General features: G+C 43.1%; 1 protein-coding gene across 4 annotated transcripts in view; it reads right to left on the reverse strand.

The window, feature by feature from the left end:
- The window catches only part of KIRREL3 (kirre like nephrin family adhesion molecule 3), a 973,594-nt gene that overhangs the window by 47,071 nt on the left and 899,137 nt on the right, over positions 1-27,386 (reverse strand). For all 4 annotated transcript variants that reach the window (XM_061592926.1, XM_061592928.1, XM_061592927.1 and 1 more), the window contains 4 exons: positions 23,121-23,221; positions 19,253-19,451; positions 16,052-16,087; positions 7,154-7,261 (listed from right to left, as the gene is read on the reverse strand). In XM_061592926.1, coding sequence (XP_061448910.1) covers positions 7,154-7,261; positions 16,052-16,087; positions 19,253-19,451; positions 23,121-23,221 — 444 coding nt within the window. The remainder of the gene's footprint in view (positions 1-7,153; positions 7,262-16,051; positions 16,088-19,252; positions 19,452-23,120; positions 23,222-27,386) is intronic.

Consider the following 27,386-nt stretch of genomic DNA (forward strand, 5'->3'; position numbering starts at 1 on the left):
ATTGATATTAGGCACATACTTTTGTTGTACAGTTTTCAACACCTACTAAAAACTTGTTTTGTTTAGGCAAGACTACCCAGACACATACTTTTATTATGTACATTTGCTTTTAAAATCTGCTGATTCCCCCCATACTTTGATAACTTTATTATATTTGCTATTTTAATGTCTGTTTTTATTGCTGTTATTTTAAAAATGATATTTTTATAAACCTCTTAAAGATTTTTTTCTTATTAAGTGGTATGTAAATCTTGTTAAATAAAATATTAGGATAAAATACATGTAGAAATGCATACTTTGACAGAAAATATATGTAGAAATGTGTATTTTATAAGAAAATACACTAAATATGTATTTAAATAATAGTTTTCATGCAAATTAACCAATTAATGTAGAAATAGGATGGAATGGACTTGTAAATGAACACTTGTGAAAGTGATATGGAATGGAAATAGACAGATCCATCCCTAGTACACACACATATGCATTTCATGCAGTGGACTCTTTTTTAAGAAGGGCGCCTACTTTGTACTGGAGACCCTTACAGCTTTGCACTACAGCTGTTAATATATCAAGAGTGAAGTACCTGTCAGTGAGTTCAAAATGCACATCCAGGAGTTCAACTGAGGGGGCAGAGCATAGGGAGAGGCAAATACATCCATTTTGGTTTCTCTCACTTTCTTATTTTTCTAGCCTTAAGTTCAGCTCTCCACATTTCCACAGCACTTTGTGCGAATTTTTGCAGATTTGCTTTTTTGTGTGAATTTCTCCTACTGTACACATTTTATATGAAAGTTTGTTTAACGTACACATTTTTGCAAAGCAATTTCACCTACTACAATGTATTGTTGTATGTTATTTTTCATTGACATAAGCATTTTATGCATGCTTTAGAATGTGCATTTTTGTACACTTTACTTGGGTGAATTGCACTGCAAAATTCAAATAAGTGCAAATTTCAAAGGATGGCTGTGTTTCAGTTCACGTATTGATTCGGAAAGTGAAAATTGGGAAAGTTCACCTTTAAATGCAAATTGAATCTAACTTCTACCCCATCCCTCGAAGGCCACAGGACTAATGGAGGAAATCAGCATGCAAATCAATCTTACTGCCGCCACCACCATCTCATGTACGCTGTTGCTCATGTTTGTGGACCTTTGTAACTTACGAACCAAGATGGGGCAGTCCCAAAGGCTTAATGAATAGCCCTGGAAAAGCCATTGACATTTCCACATGGCTCTGGGCTCCAAATAACCAGTCCTTGGAAACTTTGGCTTTGCTTCCTAATCTAAACTTTGGCATGAATGCTGCTTGCTTGATCTGTCATCATCACACATACACTAACATGAGATTATGTGTTCTGTGAAGAGCCCAGCACCATCTGGTTACATCAAATAAGGAGTAGGTAATGAGCCACATGTTTTCCCTTTCCCAGAATCAGAGGAATGATGTGTTCACATCTATCTTAAAATAGAAAGAAAAGAAAGATGGGAGGGGAATGTGCAGACTAGACTGATTATGTCTGACCGCTGACATTGCAATGACACGTTAGCCTATTTTCTATCAAGCAAGCTTGAATGGCACATCATTGCTGAAAGATTTCAGTGAAATTGAATTGCCCTCTCCTCAGGTCCTAGCTGCGCACCTGTCCGTCAAAAAATACTTACCAAAATGCAAGATTAATGACTACCAGAGATTTAATTTGCTAATACCTGAAAGAGCTGCTAATGGGGTTTGGGAAAGTTATGAAAGGGGTGGGTGAATGGCGGAAGCAGACACGATTATTGCTCTTAAAATCAAACTAGTATGCCGGCCCAGCCATTAATTAACCAAATCCAGGGGGAGCTGCTGGCTCTTTCATTTCTTTGCAAACAATCCAGAAGGAACCAAGTGGTGTGTTTTTTTATTGGCAACACAGCACAGGGATTTTGCATAGTGTTTGGCTTATTTGTCTCTCACTATCCCTACAGTTTGAGGCACAGTTGAGGACTGCTTGTTCTCTCTCGCTGTCTCACAAGCTCAGAACAATCACTCTTCCTTTCCCCCTGATGGTTTGGTCCCTTTCCGTTCAGTCAACAATCATTCTTTAACTTCTGTGCCTCTTTTCCCTCTAATCAGCCAGCTCTTGTTTACCTCCACGATCCTTTTCTTGCATTTGTGATGTTTATTTTAACATCTGCTTCTTCGACTCAGCGGCAAAGCCAATAGCATTATTGGCTTGCCAAGGGATTCAAGTATAGATTTCATTTAAATGTATAGTCCTGCTGATCCTTGCAGGCTCAGGATGGGGAGCAATGTTCATAAAACCAAGACATCTTTTAGCACAAGAAAAAAGCAACACATTCATAAGCATGTGGTGCATGTTTCTGATGTATTCCCCATACATCTGGTCAAATAAAACAAAAAGAAGTCTGATGATAGCACCTCCATACTTGGCTGGTGCTACAGTTAGGGCAGGTGAGGCTGCACACCCCAGGTGCAGGTACTGGGGTCCCATGAAAAGGGAAAAGAAAATAGCAGCTTCTGGAGCACTGGGCCCAGTTTTTGGGACCACATTTTAAGAAGGACACTGACAAACTGGAGTGTGTCTAGAGAAGGGTGACCTGGATGGTGAGGGGTCTGGAAGAGAAGTCTGATGAGGAATGATTGAAAAAGCTGGGTATGTTTAGCTTGGAGAGGTGAAGATTAAGGGTCGAGGTCATCAAATCTTTAAAGAAATGGTTGAGGTCATCAAATCTCTAAAGGGTAATTGCAATGGCTGATGGTTGGTTCAAATATCTATCTATCTATCTATCTATCTATCTATCTATCTATCTATCTATCTATCTATCTATCTATCTATCTATCTATCTATCTATCTATCTATCTATCTATCTATCTATCTATCTATCTATCTATCTATCTATCTATCTATCCGTCTGTCTGTCTGTCTGTCTGTCTGTCTCAAGGGCCATCACAGAGCAGGATGGAACAGACTTTGGCCCCATCTATACTATATGTTTAAAGCAGTATTATACCACTTTGAATAGGGCCTGATTCTCCAGTTACTCTAGAAGGGAGAACTAGAACCATCAGCGCTGAGAATTGTTAGGAAACCTCTCTTCCTCACACAGAGCTACCATTTTCAGAGTGGTTTAACAATTTATCCCTCTTCCCAGGGAACTTTGGGAACTGTATCTCTGCAAAGGGAATAGAGGTGTCCAAACAACTCTGAGCACCCTTAACAAGCTACAGTTCCCAGGATTCTTTGGGGGAAGCCATGGCTGTTCAATGCAGTACAATTCTGTTCTAAATGTATAGTGCAGATGGGGCCTAATTTTCTGTTTCTCCAGAGGTCCAGGCTAGACACATTGGTTAGAAATTGCAGGGAAGCAGATTTCAACTAAAATTAGGAGACACTTCCTCAGTGCTGTTCAACCATGGAAGTGGAGGGCCGTCCTTTACTGGCAGCATTTAAGCAGGGCTTGGGTGGTCATATGTCCAGGGTGCTATAGTTGCATTCTATACTGCAAACTCTGCATTCAGCAGGTTTTTATTACTAGATTGTGTGTTCATGATTGCATTTATACTACTATTGGGCTGGTGTAGTTTGGAGGAGCAAGCAATTTGGATATTTATTATAGCTATCCTCTTTTTAAAACCCCAGACTGGCTTCCTAAGTGACTTACAATTAAAATCCGCACAAAAGTGCAATGCTAGTTTTTTTGAGGGGGGCAGTGTCCTCATTCCTGACTGTTGATACAGCCTGGGTCTCAGACTTTTCTCTTCAGAAGGAAGGGGCAGCAGGAGTTTCAGACAGACTTGGTTCCTAACTGACAGGAATGAGACACACACACTGCTTGTAAACTTCCATCCACAAAGTGGTGTATGCCAGACATTTAGAACAATTCCATAAAAACAATGATTGAAGCACAAAGTTTGGTGTACAGTGGCTGTTCTTCCAGAACAACTGCAGCAAGAACCAGAGGAAAACAGTTTTCCAAAACATGATGGAGCAAGACTGTCATTTTGCTTGTTTGGGGAGACAGGCAGAGAGGGCAGCAGACTCCTTTTGCAGAGTATTCTGGAGCTCTGGAATGATAATGGAAAAGGCTGTGCTTCTTGCAGAAACCTGCCTGGCTCTGCAGAAAGTGGAACATGAAGCTCAGTTTTTCTCCTGCCTTAATTGTTCTGCTTTAGGCATCAATGTATCTTGTTCCTTCCTGGTCTCCAGGAGATGCTTGGGGCTAGGCTTTGGTAAACGTCTGGAAGAGGGATGTTCTGGAGTTGGGAATAGCCAGTGGGAATGTATGCCTACCTTCCTGCTTCTTCTGGATGGATGGGAGACAGGGCACTATTAGGATGTTATCCTCTGTAGAACACAGACATTCGGGAGCAGAAGTCTTTAAAGCACGGATGGGGAACCAATGACCTTCCTGAAGTTGTCGGACTTATGGTCAGGGATGACAGAAGCTGTAGTCCATCTAGAGGGCCACAAGTTCCTCAGCCCTACTTTAAAGGATGTGGCAGGGTTGTGCATGCTACCTTGGATACGTTGAGTCCAACCCAGCTAGTTTTAAGCTTTTGATATGAAAATGAAATAGTGGGTTTGTGAAGGAGACCTGGGTCTTTTGATGTGCCCTCTTTCAAGCAAAAAGGAGCACACCACAGCTTGCCAATTCTGTATTCTTTTGTTATGTCGTTTGACTTTGCTTTTCAATGAATGTTGAGCCAGCACCTCCTACTTTAAGCCTTGGCATCCTCCTCCGCACCTTGCTCAGTGAGGGTTCATATTGTTTGAGCCAAGCTGGCAGAAGAGTTAATGGCGTGTGTGCAGGAGAGCACTGTTTTTGGTACAGTATTAGACACCTGCTGGTGAATTTAACATAATTGTTGGCTAGTGGAGATAAGTTCCTGGATAACAGCTAGGCATGGATTTGGGCCTGAAGGGGTGGGGAAAGTTGGGAAGTGAACGTAGAAATGAAAATAGACACTTCTGAGATGGTGACTGGCTACTGGAGGGAGAAAGAGGGATGACCAGTGGAACAGAAAGCTTTAAGGGCTATATTTATGGATCACAACATTTATATGCTGCTTTTCCACTGTGCATTGGCCCTCAAAATGGTTTACAATTAGTAGTCAATAAAATCATATATTTTTAAAAAATAACCAGCATGATTGAAATACTAGTAATGATGTGTTATTTTCACAATAGTTATCCCCTTAAAAATGACAGCAGGTTGAAAATCAGTTCTAACAGCAGCAGTTTGCATTATTAGTACACCCACCAAAGCGACAGTTATGATGTACATCTTAACATCTATTATCCCAAATCCCTATTTAAAAATTACAATACATTAATATATTATTAGTTAGTACTAGTAATGTAAAATTACAAATAGACTGTTGCTGTTATGTAACCTCTAAGATGCAGCCCATGTTAGATATACTGCTGGGGGGCAGGGAGGAGACATATTTCCCTCTGTCTCACACTATTATACAGCCTAGGATTTGATCCATAAAAAAAACTTCACTGTTTCTCTTTCTGAGCCAATTCACATGTCCTAAGCGAGGGCCACTGCAGACTGGTGGGTTTTTTTTGAGGAGGGTATATTCTGCAACATGTATTGATTCCATAAAGGAAGCCACAGACCTGAACTTACAAGATCTGAATGGGGTGGTTCATGACAGATGCTGCTGGAGGTCACTGATTCATAGGGTCCTCATAAGTAGTAATTGACTTGAAGGCACATAGCAGCAACAACAAATGGAAGTACATACATCATTCTGCTTTAGTAGCTGTTCTGTGATGCTTCCCCAGCGCTTCCATATTATTGCTACCTGGAGGGACATTCTTGCGCGGCAGCTCAACAGAAGTGGGACCCCCCCGAATATTTGTGATATAAAAAGATCTAATATACCCTATTATGCAGTCTTTCTCAGGCCGCCCTTCTGAATTTCTTCTGACTGTTCTACTTGAGGGTTCTGATAAGGCAACCGCTGTAAAAGTGGCCAAACTTTTGAACTTGGCCATTTTGACCAGACCCTGTAAGATTGTGAATGGCAATTAATTCCACTGAACGGCTTTGCTGTCTGCCATAGCTTCTGTTACCAAGTAGTCTTATTTTTAATACTTAATACTATGTTTGTAATTGTGGTCGGTTGACTGAAAATAAAGATTGACTTGATATAAAAAGTTATAGGATTTCAGTAGGAAACTACAGGACATGAACCAGCCGGAATCAAAGCAGTCTGCGTTCCCTGAAACCTTTGCAGGTGCAAACAGCAGATACCATCATGGTCATGAATACACAATAAAAGGGACACCTGGAGAGGCCGTGAAATGCAGTGCTGCAGATGCATGCCAAACCTTACACGGGGCTGCTCTGGGATGTACTGTGCAATATATCCCACATTTATTGCATGGTTGAATGGTTGGGTTGGGCACACAGTGAAGGAGTCACAAGAGCCGCCTTAGGGTGGGTACAAGCACGGGCTGGATTTAGTCAACCCATAGCTTGGTACCTCTGAAATCTTCTCCACACTTGACCCTTGCACAGCAAAAGCTCAGAGCCATAGGAGCTTCCCAGGCTCTTAAGAGTAACAGGTAAAATAGTTTACACTAGGTGGTCTGCCTTGCAATGAGACCACTGGCTTCGCTATTTCAGTATTGTGAAGCAGAATATTGACTGGCAGCAGTCCTTCAGGGTTCCAAGCAGGGTATTTCCAAGCACTACCTGGAGATGCCAGGAACTGGGCCTTGGACCTTCTGCAAGCAAAGCATGCGCTCTACCATTGGGCTACAAACCCTCCCCTTAATGGTGGATGGAGCCATAGATCTATCACATGACCCAATCTAGCTAAAGCCCTCTTCACTATAGACCTGCCACACATGACCTAATCTAGCCAAAGTCCACTCTGCCACGTCACGTTCCGTTTTCTCCACCCTAACCAATGTCTCCAAGAAGGTGTCATGTTTACAGGTGCAAAATGGTTATCATAATCAGCGAATCAAGACCAAATGGATCCTTGAAGACTTAATGAGAAGAGGTGACTTAGGATAAGCTTGCATTACCTCTTCATGTGGTTTCCTAGGCAGAGGAGAAGGTCTTCCAAACTTCCAGCGGGATATGGTCAGGGAGAGTTAATTGAATAGAAAAAGAAAGGGACTTACTTCTCTGTGAGCGAGCACAGCAGAAGGCCACGATGGTGGCCATCAGCACCAAAAATGCCACGCCGGCTCCAACTGCCACGCCTATGATGACTGCCATTGGCACTGACTCTGGAAAAAACAAGAAAGCAGATGAAGTGGAGATGGGCTCTGGATGCCATCAACCTTGGTCCTTTTTCTTGCCCCCTAATCACTGCCAGAACTCTGATGGTCTATTATCAGATCCTCTTACTGTCAGACATTAAGGTCCCATCTGCACTATACATTTAAAGCAATATCATGCCACTTTAAACAGGCATGGCTTCCCCCAAAGAATCCTGGGAAATGTAGCTTGTTGAGAATGCTGAGAGATGTTAGGAGACCCCTTTCCCCCTCACAGAGCTACAATTACCAGAGTTCCCTGGGAAGAGGGATTGACTATTAATAGGAAACATAGGAAGCTGCCTTATACAGAGTCAGACCACTGGTCCATCCAGTATTGTCTACACTGACTGGCAGAGGCTCTCCAAGATTCCAGGCTGGGTACATTCTCAGCCTTACCTAAAGATGCCAGGGATTGAACTTGGAACCTTCTGCATACAGAGCAGATACTCTACTGCTGAGCTAGTCCTTTTCATAACTCTGAGATTTACAGCTCTGTGAGAGGAATAGGGGGTCTCTTAGCAACTCTCAGCACCCTTAACAAACTACAGCTCCCAGGGTTCTTTGGGGGGAAGCCATATCTGTTTAAACTGGTATGATGATGCTTTAAATGTATAGTGCAGATGGGGCCTAAGATTAGTTCCTAACAAATAAAATCCATGAATAGTTTGGTGGGCGACACATGGCAGACTTGAATGGGGACTTGTTTGTTCAGAGGGAAGACAATGGGGAAGTGTGGCTCATATCACTGACCCCTGGATCTCTCGCGTTTGGCAAAATAAATGCAAAGCATGCTGGTAGAGGCTGGATTTGGGTAATTTATTCTGTTTAGTCCAGGGGGACTATTTGAAACATTAAGAGGACACACAGACAACGGGAAATAAAAACCAGGACAGCATGCATTCTCAGTATGTGTAGGTTTGCTGCACAGATATAATTTTAATATTGGCCAAAGGATGTGACACTCTGGAAAGCTCAGCTTTTGTTTTAAAATAGTAAGGGAGGCAAGCTTCTAGCTGTTATGAAATTGTTGAGACAATAAAGGGCTGGGAAGGGCATACCATGTTCAGGGTTTAGAGCTTTAGCAATCCAATAGTGAATCCAGGAACTGTTCAAGTATTATATCCTATGCTCATGATTAAGTTGTATGAAATAGGTAAGTTAACCAGGCTATAATATGATATGTAGCTTAAGCATGATACTTCTTCATGCGGACTGCATTATGGCAATTCGTGCACTCCCCTGCTGCATTATATTCATTTGCCTTGTCTGAGATGAAAATTTCTGGCTAGTTGTGGTCTCATACTTGGTATTTTTGATTTTGTAGCACATTATTAATGTTATGACTGTGTAACATATTATTAATATTACTGTTATGGAGGGGAAGGGTTGCAGCCCAGTTGTATCTGAGCATCTGCCTCGTGTGCAGAAGGTCCCCTGTTCGATCCTTGGCATCTCTAGTTATAGATGGTATCAAAAGTATCAAAAGAGAACCTTCATTGGCTTCGGCAGGCCCCACCTAAATTAGAGGTGAAGAAATTGAATATTTAAGATAGGGAGTCTGTGGAAGTGCAGTTTTGTGTGAGTGTGTGCATGTTTCTTGTTGGGTCTCTCAATATCTGTTTTCAATTGTGTACTTTAGGGATGGGGGGAATTTTTGATTTTGTTTGCACTTTAATGAGAAGCTACCTAGATCACACTTCTCAAACCAGTATGTGAACTGAAACAAAGCTGTCCTTCAAAATGTGCACTTATCTGAAATTTTGTGATGCAGTTCTCCAACCAATCGATGTTGACAAACATGAATATACCAGGGGAAAGTATGCATAAAATGATTTAAAATGATTTAACTCATGATTTAAAGTGAAAATAACTTACAAAAATGCATTATATTGGGGAAAATGTTTGCAAAGATATGTACATTAGTCAAAACTGCATACAAAATGTGTTTTGTATGTGGTTCCGGCCCAGTTTATCTCACGGAGAGCCTTCAACGCCACCAATCATGCCGCCCGACAAGATCGGCCACACAGGGCCTTCTCTCAATCCCGCCAACAAAAACAGCCAGATTGGCGGGTACAAGAGAGAGGGCATTCTCAGTGGCGGCCCCCACTCTTTGGAACTCCCTCCCACAAGATCTCCGGCACGCCTCTTCTTTAAATGTGTTTCGGAAAGCCTTAAAGACCTGGCTCTTTCAGCAGGCCTTCGGGGTATCTGGGGAGGGTTAATTGTTATAACTGAAATGCCTCCTGCCCAGTTTTAATATTGTTGCTGCAGATGTGTTGTTTTTATATTGTATTACTGTATTTTATCAATTGTATTTTAACAATTTTGTAAGTCGCCTAGAGTGGCCATTGGCCAGATAGGCGACGAAGAAATTAAATTTATTATTATTATTATTATTATTATTATTATTATTATTTATTAAGATAAATTTGTAATAAAATGCTGACATACTTTTTCAAAAAATTCACAAATTGCTGCAGAAAATTGGAGAAATGAATTTGAGTTTGGAAAAATAAGAAACAGAGAGAATAAAAACTGACGGATTTGTCCATCCCTAGCTGTCTTTTATGAGGCCAGAATGGGCTGGTTGGTTCCGATCCATATGACAAGTTTCCCCACTTGAGATCACTGGGATTTTTTTTGTCTACAGTAAACATTACCCCGGGGGCAAACAGTAGCTGGGGACATTTTAAGTGGAAAACTGTTGGAGGGAGTAAAGGGGAAAAAAACTTTCTTTCTACACATTGCAGTCTTGTTCCTGGTCAGTGTCCTGCATAACTGTTTTTTTCTTGAGGAAAAAAGTAGCCTGCACTAAGCACTCATTTTTTTAAACAAACATGCTTAACAAAACATGTTGTTCGAGTCATCTCTTGTTTAGCTAGGGAAGAAAGCAGCAAGATCTTAAGAAGTCTTGGAGGAACAGCCAAGATGATGTCAGGATTGCAACTCCCTTGGATTTCACTTCCATTTCCCAAATGGACTTTGTCATTCTGTATAGGATCTAAGTCTACAGTGCCTCACCAAATGCAAAAGGTAAGCAATGGTGCTCTCACAATGATGCCCTGGAATTGAATGACCATGTGATGAATCAGCAGAGGTGGAAATGGATTCTGCAGTCAACTCAAAGGCATGGAGTTGCTTTCTGTTTGGAAAACTTGCAATCTGTAATTATGTAGTCCATCCTTAACTACCCCAGATTACCAATATTGAACATGCTGCTGGTGCACATATAAGGAAGGAAAATAAGAACAACATTATGGGTTGTGATATACCAGAGGTGGGGGGACTTGTGGACCTCCAGATGTTGTTGGACTACAATTCCCATCATCCCTGACCATTGGCCATGCCCGCTGGGGCTGATGAGAGTTGGAGTCCAACAACATCTGGAGGGCCACAGGTTCACTATCCTGACATATACCCACAAGAAAGATAAGAATTCTGTCTGTAAACTGGTATGAAAGGTAGGTTTGAAAACTGCTCACATCGAGGTGAGGGACATATATTGTTAGAGCAGATGTTATGGCGAAACACGAACACTTGCAGTGCTGCATAAGCTGGTTGTTTGTTGACATAAAGGAAGCAAATGTGGAGGAACCTTTGGCCCTCCAGATGTTGCTGAATAACAACTCCCATCATCGTCGGCCATTGGCCATGCTTGCTGGGACTGGTGAGTGTTGCAGTGCAGTAATATCTGGAAAGCCAAAGGTTCCCCATACCTGATGTAGTAGACGAAGATGGCTGGTTTGTAAAAGTGCATGTTTCATCTGAGTTGATAATGGAAAGGCACTGGTGGCTCCAGGCAAAGGATGGACCCTCTTAGGGCTTGGGTGATCTTCTCCTGCTGTTTTGATTAACAAAGAAAGAGCCCCAACTGTGTATAAAGGCTTTCTCTTTACTCTTGACTCCCAATTAATGAATTTGTAGCGCACATCCATGTGTGGAAGTTATCATTATTGCTCATGAAGACAGGCAGAATTAGCCCAGCAGGAAGTTTTGGAGCCCAGCCGGAGTTTGAGGGGCTGGTAGTTAAGAGATGCGGGGGGCATACAACCACCTCCAATCCTTCACTCTCAGGGCAAACTGAGCCAATTAAGTGTGGAATCATTAAGACAGAGTGAATTTGTGAAATGATACAATATCATTGCACACTGTATTTTTCTCTGGGGGCTTCTTTTCCAATAGGATTTTTAAAAAAACAAAAAAACTGGTTTGTGCATATGTTTGCTATTGCTGCGTATCCCCTGTTGGCAAGGAAGGTGTTGCAAAGGAAGATGTCATTATCTGGATCCAAGTTCTATGCTATATGGAGCTTGAAAGGCTGCGATGCCATAGGGCTAATTTCTGAGTTTGACAACACTAAATTTGAGTTTGAAAACTGCTTTTCCTTGCAATTGAAGATGACTCCCCTCCCTCCCAATGCAATAATGTCTGATTAGTTATTATAGTTATTCGTTATTATAGCAGCATGACAGCAGCCATTCTTATTAAAATGCCCCACGCTGCGTTAAAAGTCTCAACAGGGTGCAGAAGCACAAGTAATACACCCTTGGCCCTTGCTTGTCCCTGCCTGCCCACACTGCAGACAGGGGCGATTGTGAGATGAAGTCTGCGCTACCCACATGGAATCTACCTGCTATGCCAGTTTCCTGCCCTTATATGCTTTGGGCTAATGCACCAAACTGACAATGATGAGCAAGTGTACTTACACTGGGCCACTATCCAGCCCTGAAGATAATTGAGCGCATGTCTTCTGTGGCATAGTGGTTAGAGTGTTGGACTGCGACCTGGGAGACCAGGGTTCGAATCCCCACACAGCCATGAAACTCACTGGGTGACCTTGGGCCAGTCACTGCCTCTCAGCCTCAGAGGGAGGCAATGGTAAACCACCTCTGAATACCACTTACCATGAAAACCCTATTCATAAGTCAGAATTGACTTGAAGGCAGTCCATTTACATTTTTCTTCTTCCTATCATAGAATCATAGAATAATATAGTAGAGTTGGAAGGGGCCTACAAAGCCATCAAGTCCAACCCCCTGCTCAATGCAGGAATCCAAATCAAAGCATTCCTGACAGATGGCTGTGCAGCTTGCCTCCTGTGTGTTTCGGCTCTTTTGATTGGATACAAATGGGCTACTCATGTTCAGAGTAGACCCACTGAAAACAAAGGGACTTAAGCTAGCTCCATTAATATCAGTGGGTCTATTCCAAGCATGATGGGAAGAACAATCTGAATGCTGGGGCGCTGGTAGAAGGGGGGGCTGGTGGAGGAGGAGCCAGTGGAAAGCTCTGTGGGATCCTCCTCCTGCTCAGGAACCACCAGCCCGTCCGGGGAGCCACGCGCATGAGCCAGCCTGGAAGCGCCGGCTGCGACAAACAGGCCTCTTGGGGAGTAAACCCTCCCCATAGGCCACAATGGAAATGTAACAAAATTATTTTACTCTGCCAGCCTTTTGACCAGTGGAGTTTGTGGGGGGGGGGTCTAAACATGAGGAGATCTTACATAACCCCCCCCTGCGGCTCCTCCCCCACCACGCCCTGGAATGCCCCATTTTTGGGGCTTCCACTGGTCCTTCATCCGCCAGGTTAGCTGTCTCCAGTGGAACTTCAGTGGCACTGGCAGGCGTCTGGCAGCACCACGGCTCAGCTGCAGCGGAGGGCTGCTACCGGCGGAGCCCAGCAGAACCGGGAGCCTGATGGTGCCACCAGTAATCTGCTGCATCCAACTCACCCCAGCCTGGCAGAAAGGGGAGTTGGATTGTGCCCTAAGTCTGGATTTGAGCTAGGGATGGAAAGATCTGTCAGTTTTGGTTTGCCACTTTTCTGCAGCAATTTGCAAATTGTTTTTAATTGCTCATGAAAATTCTCCAGCATTTTAGTGCGAATTTCTCCTAATAAGCCCATTTTTGTAGGCAGTTTTGACTAACGTACACATTTTTGCAAACAATTTCTTGTCATATAATCCATTTTTGTATGTTATTTCCACTCATACATTCATTGTAATGCACACATTCCCTTAATATATGCATTTTATAAACATTGTTTGGTTGGCAATCTGCACAGCAAAATTCGACTTAAGTGCAATTTTGGAAGGATGGCTGTGGTTCGGTTCTTATGTTGTTTTGGAAAGTGCAAATTTGATAGGTTCGGCTTGAAATTCAATCTGAATCAAATTTCTCGCCCATCCCTAATCTGAGCCTTTCTGTGCTGGTATTTGCTGGCATATAGAATTGGAAGCTGACAGTCACCTTTATTGCATAGGACTTTTGCTGCCAAAGTTTGTATCCAAAAGGATTGAAGGTACTTGCCTTATACAGCCAAACCAGTTGGTTCATCTAATCCAATGCCATCTAGACTGACAGGCAGTAATTAACTGAGATCCAGGGTATCTTTCCCATCTTTATTACCTGACATCCTTTAACTGGAAATGCCAAGGATTGCATCTATGAACTTTTACAGTCAAAGCAAACACTCCACCATTATATGACCTGTCCCTGCAAAACTCTGCACCTAGATCAATTCTGTTGCTGGCTTCGCTAAAAGAAATACAATAACTGGAGATTTGTTTAATGAATCTGAGCAATAAAAACTTTGCCTTTCATGCATCTACAGCATTGGCCTCATCTCTGATTTGGGAACTACTTCTGGACCTAACTGCTCATGGGGACTAGATAGAATCCCAATGTTTCACATTAGCAGACCTAACTATCATCTCAGGGAGATCTCAGATTTGTCTTTTGATACTTCCCACCCTCTCCATGCAAACCTTCAAAATCCTGACCCCTTGAACAACTCAAGCTCCATGTTTTGGTTTAATTCCCCTCACTCAAGCTCTACCAACATATAAGGCCCTATATGACTCAGGACCAGATTACCTGAGAGACCACCTGTCCCTAATAGATCCAGTAGATCACTGTCTTCTGTAGACGAGTTTCTCCTGCAAGTTCCAAAGATATCAAAAGCCTGCTGCACAGTAACTTGGAGCAGGGCTTTCAGTGTGGCTGCCCCTTTTCTGTGGAATAGCATTCATGTCAAGATATGATAGGCATCCACTATCTGTTCTTTCCAGGAACAATTAAAGACATTTTTGTTTTGTCAGGCTTTTTCAGCTGGGTGAGAAGGTCTCCGACACAGATGTTCATTTTGTATTTTTTAAAACCCATCTTCAGTGATTTTTGGTATTGTTTTTAAAGCTACTTTTTAGCTATTTTTATTATATGTTTGAAAAATGCCTTAACACACAGGTTAAAGGAGATTCATAAATAACTAGACAGACAGTGCACAACAATTAATGTTCCGAGGTGGAGATGGACATCCCCATTTACACCAAAAGGACTAATTCAACCAGTTCAGTGAATCTCAGAGGAGCAGAGCAATGAAGGTGCTCGACAACAATACATAGCAAGATCTGCTAGCAAGTGGAGGGATGAAGTAGGGTCCTAATGACACAAGAGGGGCCATGGAAGCGGGAACTGAAGGAATGCAGTGCCCACCTGGATGCAAGTTTTTAATTTAAGGCAAAGCACATGTTGAGGGTGAAAATTCACCTTGAAGAGAAGGTTTTGTCAAAATATTTGCAATCTTTTCTCCATTCTAAAGAACCAAGGAATGCATGCTGAGCAGGGATGAGGTGGCAGGAACAACATACTGCTAGCTCCAAAGCATCAGAAGAACACACAGAGAGATCCAGAGGTAAGCGAGAAGATGTGATGTGGTAGGGTTGAGTCTTAGGTGACAATTGCAAATGGAAGTAATAGTAATAAAGGAAGATGGTGCATGGTAGAGACAATGTCCAGAGTGTGTTGCGTACAGTGTGGTAGGGCCAGCTGGATAGAGAAAATGTGTTGTGGTCAACTAAGTCCTACTCAAAGTAGACCCATTGAAATTAATAAACCTAAGTTAGCCATGTCCATTAACTTCAGTGGGGTTACTCTGAGTAGGACTAGCATTGAATACCACCCAATGGCCACATATGCTGACATTCAGGAGAATGGGAAACATACGTTAGCACAATGAACGATGCAATGGAACTGACTATAAGAACATCGCCACCCCCATTTCCCTCTGGTGTCCAATCAAGGCCTTGTGGGAGGCACTTTAGGGACTGGATGGATGGAAAGCAAAAAGCTGCTTCTAAAGTTGATGGGTTCCCATAACCTTTCCCCAAACCACAACAATTTTTCTAAGATGACAACTACTAATTTATACCTTGTGGAATAAGGATAAAAGATAAACCTGGAATTTAATTTTGCTACTGGTTGCCACCATGCATTTTAGACACCAGCATCAAAGGTTTAGGGAACATGGACAAATAAATACACTGCAGATTCCTACACAGCTGGACATTTTCCAGCTCTAGGTCTAGGGATAACACTTTCCTCTTCCTAAGGTTTAGCAATTTTTTCACCTAAGCAGCAGGAATGTGAATTTCATCATTATCCCAGTTAGAAAAATGGGAGAATGAGCTAGGAAGGTACCAAAAAGGCCATTGATTAGGACCCACGGATTTTGAAAACCAAGATGGGCATTTCAGTCAAGTTGCCACTCTGGGCACCTTTCGGGAGGGATATAAATTTAATAAATAAAATAAAATTCAAACCATCTCTCTTTTCTAAGGTGTCCTTTTACCTCTGACAAACCTTCCTGTTCAGGGAAGGCCTAACCTAGATGGGCACGGCTTAATTGTTTGGTTGGGGATCATAGAACACAGCTCCGGGGCCATTCATATAGTCACCTTCACTCATGATGCCATACCTGCTTCCATACCAGCTCCTGATTTCATTTCCGTACCTGTTTGAAAATAAAGCAAGTGTCTACAACCTTGCCAAAGCCCAACTGTGCATGTCAGTCAGTTATTTATTTCTTTTTTTCCTCTTTCTCTTGTCAGTTTCCTCTTTTTAAATCAAGTGATGTATGGGAGTCTCTCACCCACTAATTCCAAGGGCAGCTGCTGAGGCAATGCCTCGATTTGTTGCAAACGCTAAAATTCTCCATTGCAACGAAGCTGTTGGAGGCCACATTGCTCCCACGGCACCATAGTCTGGCACTGAGAAATGTATCTTTTCAGATTCCAGGTGGAAGGGTTCTATGCTCCTCCATGTTAAAAATAAATGAGTCCCTGCACATGTAAGGCTAGCATGTCAGGGAAAAGACCTAGCCTAACTTCCCCCCTAGCTAGCTTTCTGCCTTTGGGAATGTTTTTAAAATACAGGGGAGCATCTAAACATGCAATGCCCCACTTGCAGTCTGAAGAGGCACAGTCATGGGATTCTGTGCCTTATGCTTTTATCTGGATAATTGCATTGACTGCTAGAGAGGGAATTGCGAGGGTCTCTTGTCTACTCTCTTATCGGTTCAGTCATTAACGATCAATATCAATTGGGTGATAACTGTCAGTGCTGTGGCACTTGCAACTTTTCATCATAAGATCCGAATTTTCTTTTCCGGGTGACCTTCTCTACCCCTGAGGGCCCCATTTCACCGATGGGCAGTCGGTAGTCACTCTTTTCTTTATGAAATGCCTGGAACAATGGCCCAACTCAAATGGTCTTTAATTGCACTTTTCTGCATTGTGATCAACTGAGAACCCCTCACAGAGCTGCTTGCCGGGATTCATTCCCTGCACACCACAGCGACATCTGCTAAACCAACCACATCTCTGTGCTTAAGCAGGAGACTGGAAAACAAACCAGGGAGTCTATTTCCACTGGACTGAACCCAAGGCTAATTTTAAGAAGTTCATTTAGTTCCAATTTAATCTGGATGGCAGCCTTGCCTATAAATCAGAACTTAATGAGAGCAATCTCCTAGCCTGCCCTAGCATTTAATAGAAAAGGATGGAACTGGAGATCCTCCAGAAGCAATTCTATCCTTCCTTCTGGGACTCTCCCAGCCTCTAGTCTACACCCTTTTGAGAAAGGAAATGTAAAAATTTATAACCAAGGTTGAGTTGAAGGGACTGTGCTTTGGGGAAATATTTGTTACTCTCATACTAAAACAGGCTTCATTTGTCCTTAGTGACATCAGCCAACAGCCAAGTCTGATTGGCTATACAGTATCATGATGTTATCATATCCAGTACATGATCCCTGATTGTCTGGGATCACTTGAGGAGGGGATGAAATGGGAGGAGGGAATGGCCACGAAAGCAGCAGCAAAGTGGGAAACAGTGACTGCAAATAGTAGTGAACAATCATGAAAAAGACAGGATTAGATACGCCCCGAACAACTATTTTCAAACCCAAACCAGGAGTACATTCAGCTCAGCCCTGAGTATAAGCTTGAAAGCAATTCTGAAACCCTTTTATGTGCATCCATTTCTAACCCCTGTTTGAGGCAAATTCAACCCCACCAAATCCTCTCTTCTTCAATGGTTAAAGCTTTCCGTTGGAGAAAATTGGCTTAAAAGCTCGAAAAGTAGCTATGCTGGGTGGTCACGTTTAACAGCAACATCCCATTTCTATGACATGCTTAGGATGGCACAAAGCAATGGGAAGCAATGGGAGCGGCTTGGAACGTCCTGAACACGTCTTCACTTGGCTTCTGCCAAAACAGTTCCTCCCACTAGAAACCAATTTTCTGGCACGGCAGCATTAAACCATGCCACCTCCCCAGTCACTGGTTGCAGATCTGCATTTGGACTGAAGCTCTGTATAAATAATGTAATGCATCAAAGGACACTGGAATTAACATTGTCCCCCCCCCCCAGGAGGAGACATTAAGTTGGGTGACAGAGGTTTAGCGGCTTGTTTACCAACATCACATTTCAGGATTGAAGGGAGAACATAAGCTCCTTTTCCATCCTTCCTTAAATTGCAACCTCATTCAGGTATCACATTTTTGATCCTCCAGTTGACGGGGCTGGGAATGAAAGATGGGGTTTGAGTGCTCCTCCCTCCTTCCCCAGAACACTTCCTCATTTCGTCAATGTTGTCCATGATGTCCTTACCAGCAAGCTGTGGTTTGTAGTGATTCCTCCAAACCAGGACTGCAAGCCAGGTTTGCAATCCTGGTTTTGAAGGGATTGCTTAACCACAGTTTGCCATGTATGGTCTGAGGAAAGGTTCTACTAAGCCGAGTGAGAAGAGAAGGAGAATGGTGATGAGGGAGCACTTGAACCTGCCACTAGTTCCTGATCATCCAAACCTTGGTTTGGAGGATTGGCCACATGATGTCTGAAATGCAGCTGCAGTGTCTTGTGCCTTCATGGAGAAGTGAAGCTATCCCTGGGCTATCCTTAAACAGTAAGTGATCATTTGAGCCATAGGTTAGCTGCTCCACAGTCCAGGTAGTTTCTTTTTGATCAAAGAAAGGGCAGTTGTTTGGAAAAAAAAGAATGCACATGTTCAGGAAGTGATTGCTTCAGTGTTGTGGAGGTGCTAACTGTGGATTGCAGGATTTAGGGACAAGCCTATGCAGCAGGGAATTCTAACCTGGTTAATTTTCAAAGATCGATCCCTTTGCCTGGGGGAGGGAGAGAGAGGCAGCAGGAATAGCTCCGGACTGATATGCAGTAACTGATTATCACCACTTCTATCAAATGGTGCAAATATAATAGAAGGCTTCTCATTCTATGGCTCTTCAAAAAAGTGTCTTGCTGCTTGGCCAGGAGGCGTGGCCACTTGTACCCTTCCTAACATTCTTTGCTACTTCTTACAAAGGGCTCCATCTGATAATATCTTAGCAGAATTGGGTGGAGTTGCATTTATTCCCTGTGCTACTCCTGTAACATCTGGAACTCAAGATCCCATGAGAGGACCACACAATGTGGTTCCCTGTCCTTCTCTAGTTATGAGACAAAGCCACCAGGCCTTACATCCTATTTGATATTTACATCTCTCTCTCCCATACCTTTCTCTCTCACACACAGCTCCCTCTCCATCTCAGCAAGCTGCTGTTTCCCTTCCAAACACAAGACCCATTTTTGTTCCAAAATGCTGTGATAGCAGTTCCCACCTTGTTCTTTCAGGCGTATGATCTCGGTGTCTGAACCAAAACTGTTCCAGGCAGTGCAGTTATAAATGGTCTGGAAATCAGCCCGCACAATGTTGCTGATGGTTAATGTGGAGATCACGCCTTCATCTGTGCTGACGGTTTCTACCGTGTAACGCCCCGAGGTACCTGACTCCAGGACGTTCTCCTTCCAGGACCAGGCCTGCACATCAAAGCAAGCAGGGATTAGCCATTTTTTTGGTTGTATTCTTCCCCCCCTCTTAGAAATTCTTAATTATGTTTTCATCTTTTACTTATGAATAACACCAGACAGGGAGAAATCTGATATGTGAAGCGGTTTGGAGTCTGATGTGCTCTTTATATTATTATTATTATTATTATTATTATTATTATTATTATTATTATTATTATTCCACCCTTCCTCCCAGTAGAAGCCCAGGGTGGGAAACAAAACACTAAAAACACTCTAAAACATCTTAAAAACAGATTTTAAAATATATTAAAACAAAACATCATTAAAAACATCTTTTAAAAGAAGCTTTAAAAAATCTTAAAAAACAATTCCAACACAGACGCACAATGGTATAAGGTCTCTACTTAAAAGGCTTGTTGAAAGAGGAAGATCGGCAGTAGGCACTGAAAAGATAACAGAGATGGTGCCTGTCTAATATTTAAGAGGAGGAATTCCAAAGGGTAGGTGTCATTATACTAAAGGTCCACTTCCTGTGTTGTGCGGAACTGACCTCCTGATAAGATGGTATCTGCAGGAGGTCCTCACCTACACAGCTCAGTGATCAACTGAGTATATAAGGGGTAAGACAATCTTTCAAGTATCCTGGTCCTGAGCTGTATAGGGCTTTGTACACCAAAACCAGAACCTTGAACTTGGCCTGGTAGCTAATGGGCAGCCAGTGCAATTCTTTCAGCAGCGGGGTGACACGTTAGCAATACCCTGCCCCAGTGAGCAGTCACGCCATTGCATTTTGCACCAGCTGCAGCTTCTGGGTCAACTTCAAGGGCAGCCCCACATAGAACACATGATAGTAATTTAGCTTGGAGATTACCAGTGCATGGACAACAGTGGTCAGGCTATCCCAGTCCAGAAACAGCTGCAGCGGTCTTACAAGCCGAAGCTGGTAAAAGGCACTCTTAGCCACTGAGGTCACCTGCGCCTGTAGTGACAAAGATAGATGCAGGAGCACCCCTAGACTATGTACGTGCTCTTTCAGAGGGAGTACGACCCCATCCAAAGCAGGCAACTGACTAATTATCTGAACTTGGGAACGACCAACCCATAGTGCTCCTGTCTTGCTAGGATTCAGACTCAGTTTATTGGCTCTCATCCAGCCCACCACTGAGCCTAGGCACTGGTCCAAAGCTTGCACGGCCTCTCCCAATTCAGATGTTACAGAGAAACAGAGCTGGGTACGATAAGCGTACTGCTGACACCTCATCCCATATCTCCTGATTGCTCCCAAGGGCTTCATATAGATGTAAAACAGCATGGGGGACAAGATGGTACCCTGTGGCACCCCACAGCACAACTGCCAGGGGTCCAAAAGACCATCGCCCAATGACCTTGGAGGTACGATCAGAACCACTGTAAAACAGTGCCTCCAATACCCATCTCACCACGTTGGCCCAGAAGGATACCATGGTCAATGGTATCAAAAGCCCCTGAGAGATCAAGTAAGAACAACAGGTTCACACTCCTTGTCCTTCTCCCAATAAAGGTCATCCATCAGGGCGACCAAGGCCAGTTCAAACCCATAACCAGGCCTGAACCCAGATTGGAATGGGTCAAGATGATCTGTTTCATCCAAGAGTACCTGGGCAGAACCCTCTCAATCACGTTCCCTAAAAAAATATTTCTCCATGTCAGCCTGATCATTTGCAAAGGTGATAGTTGAAGACTCTTCTCTGGATGCCCTCACCAAATGGGATATGACAGGTGGCATCTGGGGAGAGAGTCTTCTCGGTGATGGCGCTCCACCTATGGAATGATCTCCTTGGGGCAGGTTTGTCTAGTGTCTACATTGCTATATTTTTGGCACAAACTGAAGAGCTTTTTTAAAAATTATTTTTCCAGACTTAAAAAAAATAAGTCCTGAATTTCAATTGATTTTATTTATTTCTTAAGACCATAAGAAGGGGTCTGCTGGATCAGGTCAATGGCCCATCTAGTGCAACATCCTATTCTCAAAGTGGCCAGCTAGATAACTATGGGATGCCAGCAAGCAGGACCTGAGCATTACAGAACTCTCCCCGCTTGTGATTCCCAGCAACTAGCCTTCACAGCATCCTGCCTCTGATAGTGCAGGCAGCACATAGCCATCCATTGTGGCTAGTAGCCATTGAAAAATAAGGAAAAAAAGTTATTCTTCTCACATATTGCATTACATCATAAAATATATGAAATCTGAGACTAAGGACACAGAACATTAGTAACATAATTAAAAATAAGAAAATCATTAAAATACAAACGAGTTATATGAGAATTTAACATAAACACAATTAGTAATACAGAAAATTATTAAAAATGTTTAAGACATTAAAGATGTTAGAAAGGGAAGAAATAAAGGTTTCCTTGACCAAAATAATTACCCCCCTTTTTTTAAGAGGAGAAAAACAAGAGGCAATCCTTACAGTGGCAAAAAAGAAGCACGCGGTTGTGAATTTGCACTGTTTTTTATGCTGTTTTATCTGCTCTTACATGTATTTGTTTGTTTTTCTTACATTTATCTCTCATCTCCCATGTACGCATGTCACCCATCCACTTTGGGTTCCACGATGGAAGCTTGCTTAGCTTCAGCAAGGTGAAGTTTCCTTTATCTGCATGCCCTCCGGAAGCTCTTGGACTACAGTTTCCACCAGCTGCAGCCAACATGGCCAATGGTCAAGGAGGATGGGATCTATAGTCCAGCAAAATCTGGAAGGCATACCTTTGTCAGCCCTCTTTTGTAGCACTCCTCATGCTTTCACCTGCAGGACAGCAAGAATGGATTTGACATGCCCTTATGGTCTCTAAGAGACTTATATTTGAGCCTGGGAAGAGAAACAAACACTATCTATTATGCAATGGCCTGAAGACCTTGACATCCTTGCTACATTTGAATGTATTTTCCACGAACATCAGCGTTGCTTGGATACCTGTTTGGACATTTGGATGGTATATATTGATCGATATGTATAAACTAAGATGGATGCATTAATGGTTAATGCATTGTGAATGTAAGCCTATGGGTTTTTTCTCTTTTCCCCCCTTGTGTTTTCATTTCTCTTTTCTCCTGTTTTTTCCTCTTTTTTTCTCTTTCCTTTATAAATTTACAAAAAAACCAAAACAATAAAAGTGCTTTCACCTGCACCATCAAATTGTACAAGCAAACAACTGGCAGATGTTTTTTCCTATTCTCTACCCCAATTAGGTAGAGACTGAATACCAACCTTCCACGACGGGAAGATGCCTCCACATGTGAATGATCACCTTTGCATCAAAACCTTTGCCTTTTAGTTTTCTCCTGAATGGAGTTCATACAAGCAGGAAAGGCAAGGCACTTTGGGACCTTCCTGGGTGTACAGCAACCTTCTGGCACCCTCCAGATGTTGCTGAACTACAACTCCCACCACTCCTGACTGTTGGCCATGCTGGCTGAGGCCAGTGGGAGTTGGAGACTATCGACATCTGGAGAGCACCAGTTTGGGGAAGGCTGCTTCAAGCCATATCCTTTGGTTTGTACTTTTATTAATGTATTTTAATGTTATGCAAGATGTCCTAATCATTTTCATTTGAAGGGTGGGATATATAAATTAATGACAAATTTCCGGTGGGCTCTGCCCGCTCTTTGCGATGCTACGGAAGGCATCTACTTACAATCCGGTCAGGCGGGGGAGTGCTGCGGATGAAGCACTTGATCTGGCCTTTTTCCCCATGGAGAGCGTGTTGCGTCTGGGTGCTGGAGATTATAGGTGGTCCTGTGAAAAGAGGGCAGGAGGGCGGAAATAAAAAACAATGGTGAGTGAAACAGTGCCACATAATTTTTTTTACTGACATACACAGGGTACAGCTCACAATTCCACGCAGAGACAGGAACATAGGAAGTTGTCTTACACCAAGTCAGGCCCATTGGTCCATCTAGCTTAGCATTGTCTACACTGACTGGCAGCAGCTCTCCAGGGTTTCAGACAGGGCCTCTCCCAGATGTAACTGGAGATGCCAGGGATTGAACCTGGGACCTCCTGTTTGCAAAGCAGATGCTCTGCCAATGAGCTACGGCCCTTCCCCATACTATGCCATGCAACTGAGACCAGCATGGAACGTCTTCCTGATAAGAACTGTGTGCTTAGGGCTACCTTTTCTGTTTCTTTTGGCTTTGCTCTTGTAAAGGGCTGGCCCTCTCTGAGCAAAATTGAACTGTTTGCCTCATGCAGAGGAATTTGGATAATGTTAAAGGACAGCAAATTGATTCTTCTTATCACTCCTAGTATTTTGCCCTGGTGAAGTGCTTTTTGGAGTTTTTTCCCCCACTCGCCTCAGACATCACAAGATCCAAGAAAGCTCCAAGGCCGAAACTGACTGGTGATCTTCAAGAAGCCAGCAGAGGGTGCTCCTGTACAATGCATGAAGATGCTTCCACCCACCCTGCCATAATACAGCCTCAGAAGACTGCAAAAGATTCCCTAACATAGGTACGCTCCAGTGTCTTGATTTTTTGTGCTATTTGGCTTTTTTGCAGCAATGGCCCATCTGTGATAAATGCCATGCAGTTGAGTTACTGTTTCTGTGACTAATTAACCTCATCAAAGCCTCAAGGCTACTCCTCAGGTTATTTCCCCTTTCTCCATTCTAAACTCCAGAGAAGTGACTGCAGCCAAAGCATCATTATATTTGGTGCTTCTCGACAGCAATTTATTCTATCTATCTTGCTTTTTCTCCCCTGTTTTTGCCCCAGAGCTTTCCCAGTCTCAGAATGTTAGTGCAAGGTTTGCAATCAATTGCATGTGTTCTGTTTCCAGGAAAAAAAATAAAAAAAGTTTTCAGCCCCAGGAAGCACTACTTTCATGTGAGTTTTCTAATGTAAATTGCCCAAGGTTTCAAATATTACAGCCCCCACACCGGCCACTTGACATGTTGTGTTTGCATCAGGTGGGGTTTTTCAGTATGTTGCACATCCACTCCACTCACTGAAAAAGGGCTGGATCTGCTCTGGCATGTTGCAAGGGATGTTACCTGGGAAACTGGGGAGCTCTTGTTGTAAGAGGAAAAGGAAGGGGAGGGGCAAAGTCATCCAAAAGGAAGCGTGGGCGAGAATTCTGATTCAGTTCACATTTTGAGCCAAATTTATTAAATTCGCCCTTTCTGGAACAATTTGAGAACCGAAACACAGCCATCTTTTACAATTTGCACTTATCTGAATTTTGCAACGCAGTTCGCCAACCAATATTTAAAAGTTGCATATATTAGGGGAGAGTGTACATAAAAATGAATATGTGAATGAAAATAACATGCACAAATGCATTATATGATGATTTATATGATTTATTTATGATTTATTTTATTTATTAACTTGATAACCTACCCTTCTTCCCAGAAGGAGACCAGGGCAGAAAACAAAGAGACTAAAAGCACTCTAAAACATCTTAAAAACAAAAGATATAGTAAAACAATACAGCTTTAAAAACATCTTAAAACAAAACGGCTTTAAAAACATCTTAAAAAGCAATTTCAACACAGACGCAGACTGGGATAAGGCCTCTATTTAAAAAGCTTGCTGAAAGAGGAAGGTCTTCAGTAGAAGCTGAAAAGATAACAGAGATGACGCCTGTCTTAATATTTAAGGGAAGGGAATTCCAAAGGGTCGGTGCTACAAATGGCTCGCAAAAATGTGCACATTAGTTAAAACTGCCTACAAATGTGTTTAGTAGGAGAAATTTGTACTAAAATGTTGGAGAATTTTCATGAGGATTAAAATTTTTTTGCCAATTGCAGAAATGTGGAGAAATGAATTTAAGATTGGAAAAATGAGAAACAGAGAAAGAAACCGAAATTGACAGATCTTTCTGGGAAAGAGGCAGCCAGGGAAAGAACACAAATTGCCTCCCACCCCCACTTCCCTTTATAAAATCTGGTGCCTTTTTTTGTGAATCAAAGTAGGCATGGGGAGAGGTTTCCAAGGGGAATGGAAAAGGCTACAGCGCAACCATGCCCATGTTCTGTCATGCCACTTCCACTAAGATAAAGAGCAGAAAGAAGCAGGATATTGGTCAGGCTATGCAAAAGAATGGTTAAAATCCAATAGCAACAAAACCAGCGAAACTTGCACACTAAGCCTCCCATCCAGAAGGACCCATTATGCAGACGGGACTACAGCAAAGCTGCTCCCAGTTATCAGGATTCATGCACCTCAGAGCTATTTGCAAAGTGCTGTGGACGTACACGGCATCCGCAAACACTCTCATAGGTGCCGACAGAGGTAGAAGCCACGGGTAGGACTGTATCCAACACAGCACTAAGTTGCCATCACTTAGCGGTAGGCTTGTCCTGCTGGTGGAATGTTTTGTGTCAGTGGAGCATTGTTGCACAAGAGGTATGCATAAGGAGGATGCTGTGAGTAATTTTGGGGCACAATGGATTGCGTCATCTGTTACGCATTAAGTTTCCACTAGCGCACCCATTGCGCTGGGTTCCTCTGTTGGGCAACATTTAAACTCACTCGTCTTCTAGCGCAAGAGCCCTTGCGCTCGTGGACAGAGAAGGCTGCATACAGTCCAATGGTACATGGTTAAATCACGAGGGAAGTTCTTCTGCTTAGAGCAGTTTTTTTTATTTGACACCCTTATCTTCCTAATGCATCTGTATTTTGAGAGAGAGTGCGAGAAGAGAATCAGACCATTGGTTCCTTGACTCAGTATTATCTATATCAGGGGCGCTGCATTCCCTTCTGAACACTGGCCATATGCGAGTGGTGGACGAGGCCTATAGCAACAAATGTGAATTTTACCTTTGCCCAGTAGGCTAGTTTCTACACACGCACACATGCCTCTCTCTGTCCTCCACCCAGGCAAGCAAGTGGTATTATCAGATTTCAAGGGCATACTCCAGCCTGTAAAAGGACTTAAGTTGGGCTTGGAATAGGGCCATTGTGAGTGTGGCCTGGGGAGCATCCCAAGACCCAGACAAAGAGGCCTCGAGGGCCACATTTGGCACCCGGGCCTGAGGTTCCCCATGCCCTAATCTAGATGGGAGCAGCTCTCCAAGTTTCACATGGGAGTCTTTCCAGCCCTATTTCGAAATGCCAGGGTTTGAACCCGGGACCTTCTGGTGTGCAACCTGCATGCTCTACCATTGAGATATAGGCCTTCCCCAGTAAACAAACAGCAAACTCAGCGAGGATTATGTGCCTTCAATTTTGCTAGCTGAAAATATGCGTTATTTGGCTTATAGCGGTGGTGGGAAACCTGTGGTCCTCCAGAAATTGCTGGACTACAACTCTCATCATCCCTGACCATTGGCCATGCAGGTTTAGTCCAACATTATCTGGAGGACCACAGGTTCCCCATCCCTATAAGGATAGGGCAAATAAAATGGATATGTTGATACTTGAGTGCAAACTCTGCTTGCACATATTATCCTCTGCTACCACCACTACTTCCGACAGAAAAACCCTCCTGTCGGGTTCCTCTACTGAGAGTCCATGTGGTGCAGAGATTAGAGTGTTGACCTAGGGCAGGGAAGACCCAGGTTCAAATCTCTACTTGGTCATGAAGCTCTCAGTGGGTAGCTTTGGGCCATTCACTGTCACTCATCACTACTTCACCGGGTTGTTGTGAGGATAAATTGGTGGTGGTGAACCCTGTACACAGCTCTGAACTCCTTGGAGGAAAGTCAGGCTGCAAACGTAACAAAAAAAATGAATGAAACACAGCATGCTTAGCGGAGTCTGAAGAAAGGTAGCTGGTAGTAATTCATATGAAGGCACCCTGCAGGTTTAGTGGGACCAAATGCTCCTGAGAAAAATACCAGCAGGCAGGAAATCAGAGTGCAATTATGTGTCCTCAGCAACTCTTGGTGTGCTGTATGAATGCATGTGGAGCATGGGTTCTCTCTGGTAGAGCATCTAATCATCTGAGCATTTGGGCA

Source organism: Rhineura floridana, chromosome 12, assembly GCF_030035675.1.
Source record: "Rhineura floridana isolate rRhiFlo1 chromosome 12, rRhiFlo1.hap2, whole genome shotgun sequence".
NCBI classification, from domain to species: domain Eukaryota; kingdom Metazoa; phylum Chordata; class Lepidosauria; order Squamata; family Rhineuridae; genus Rhineura; species Rhineura floridana.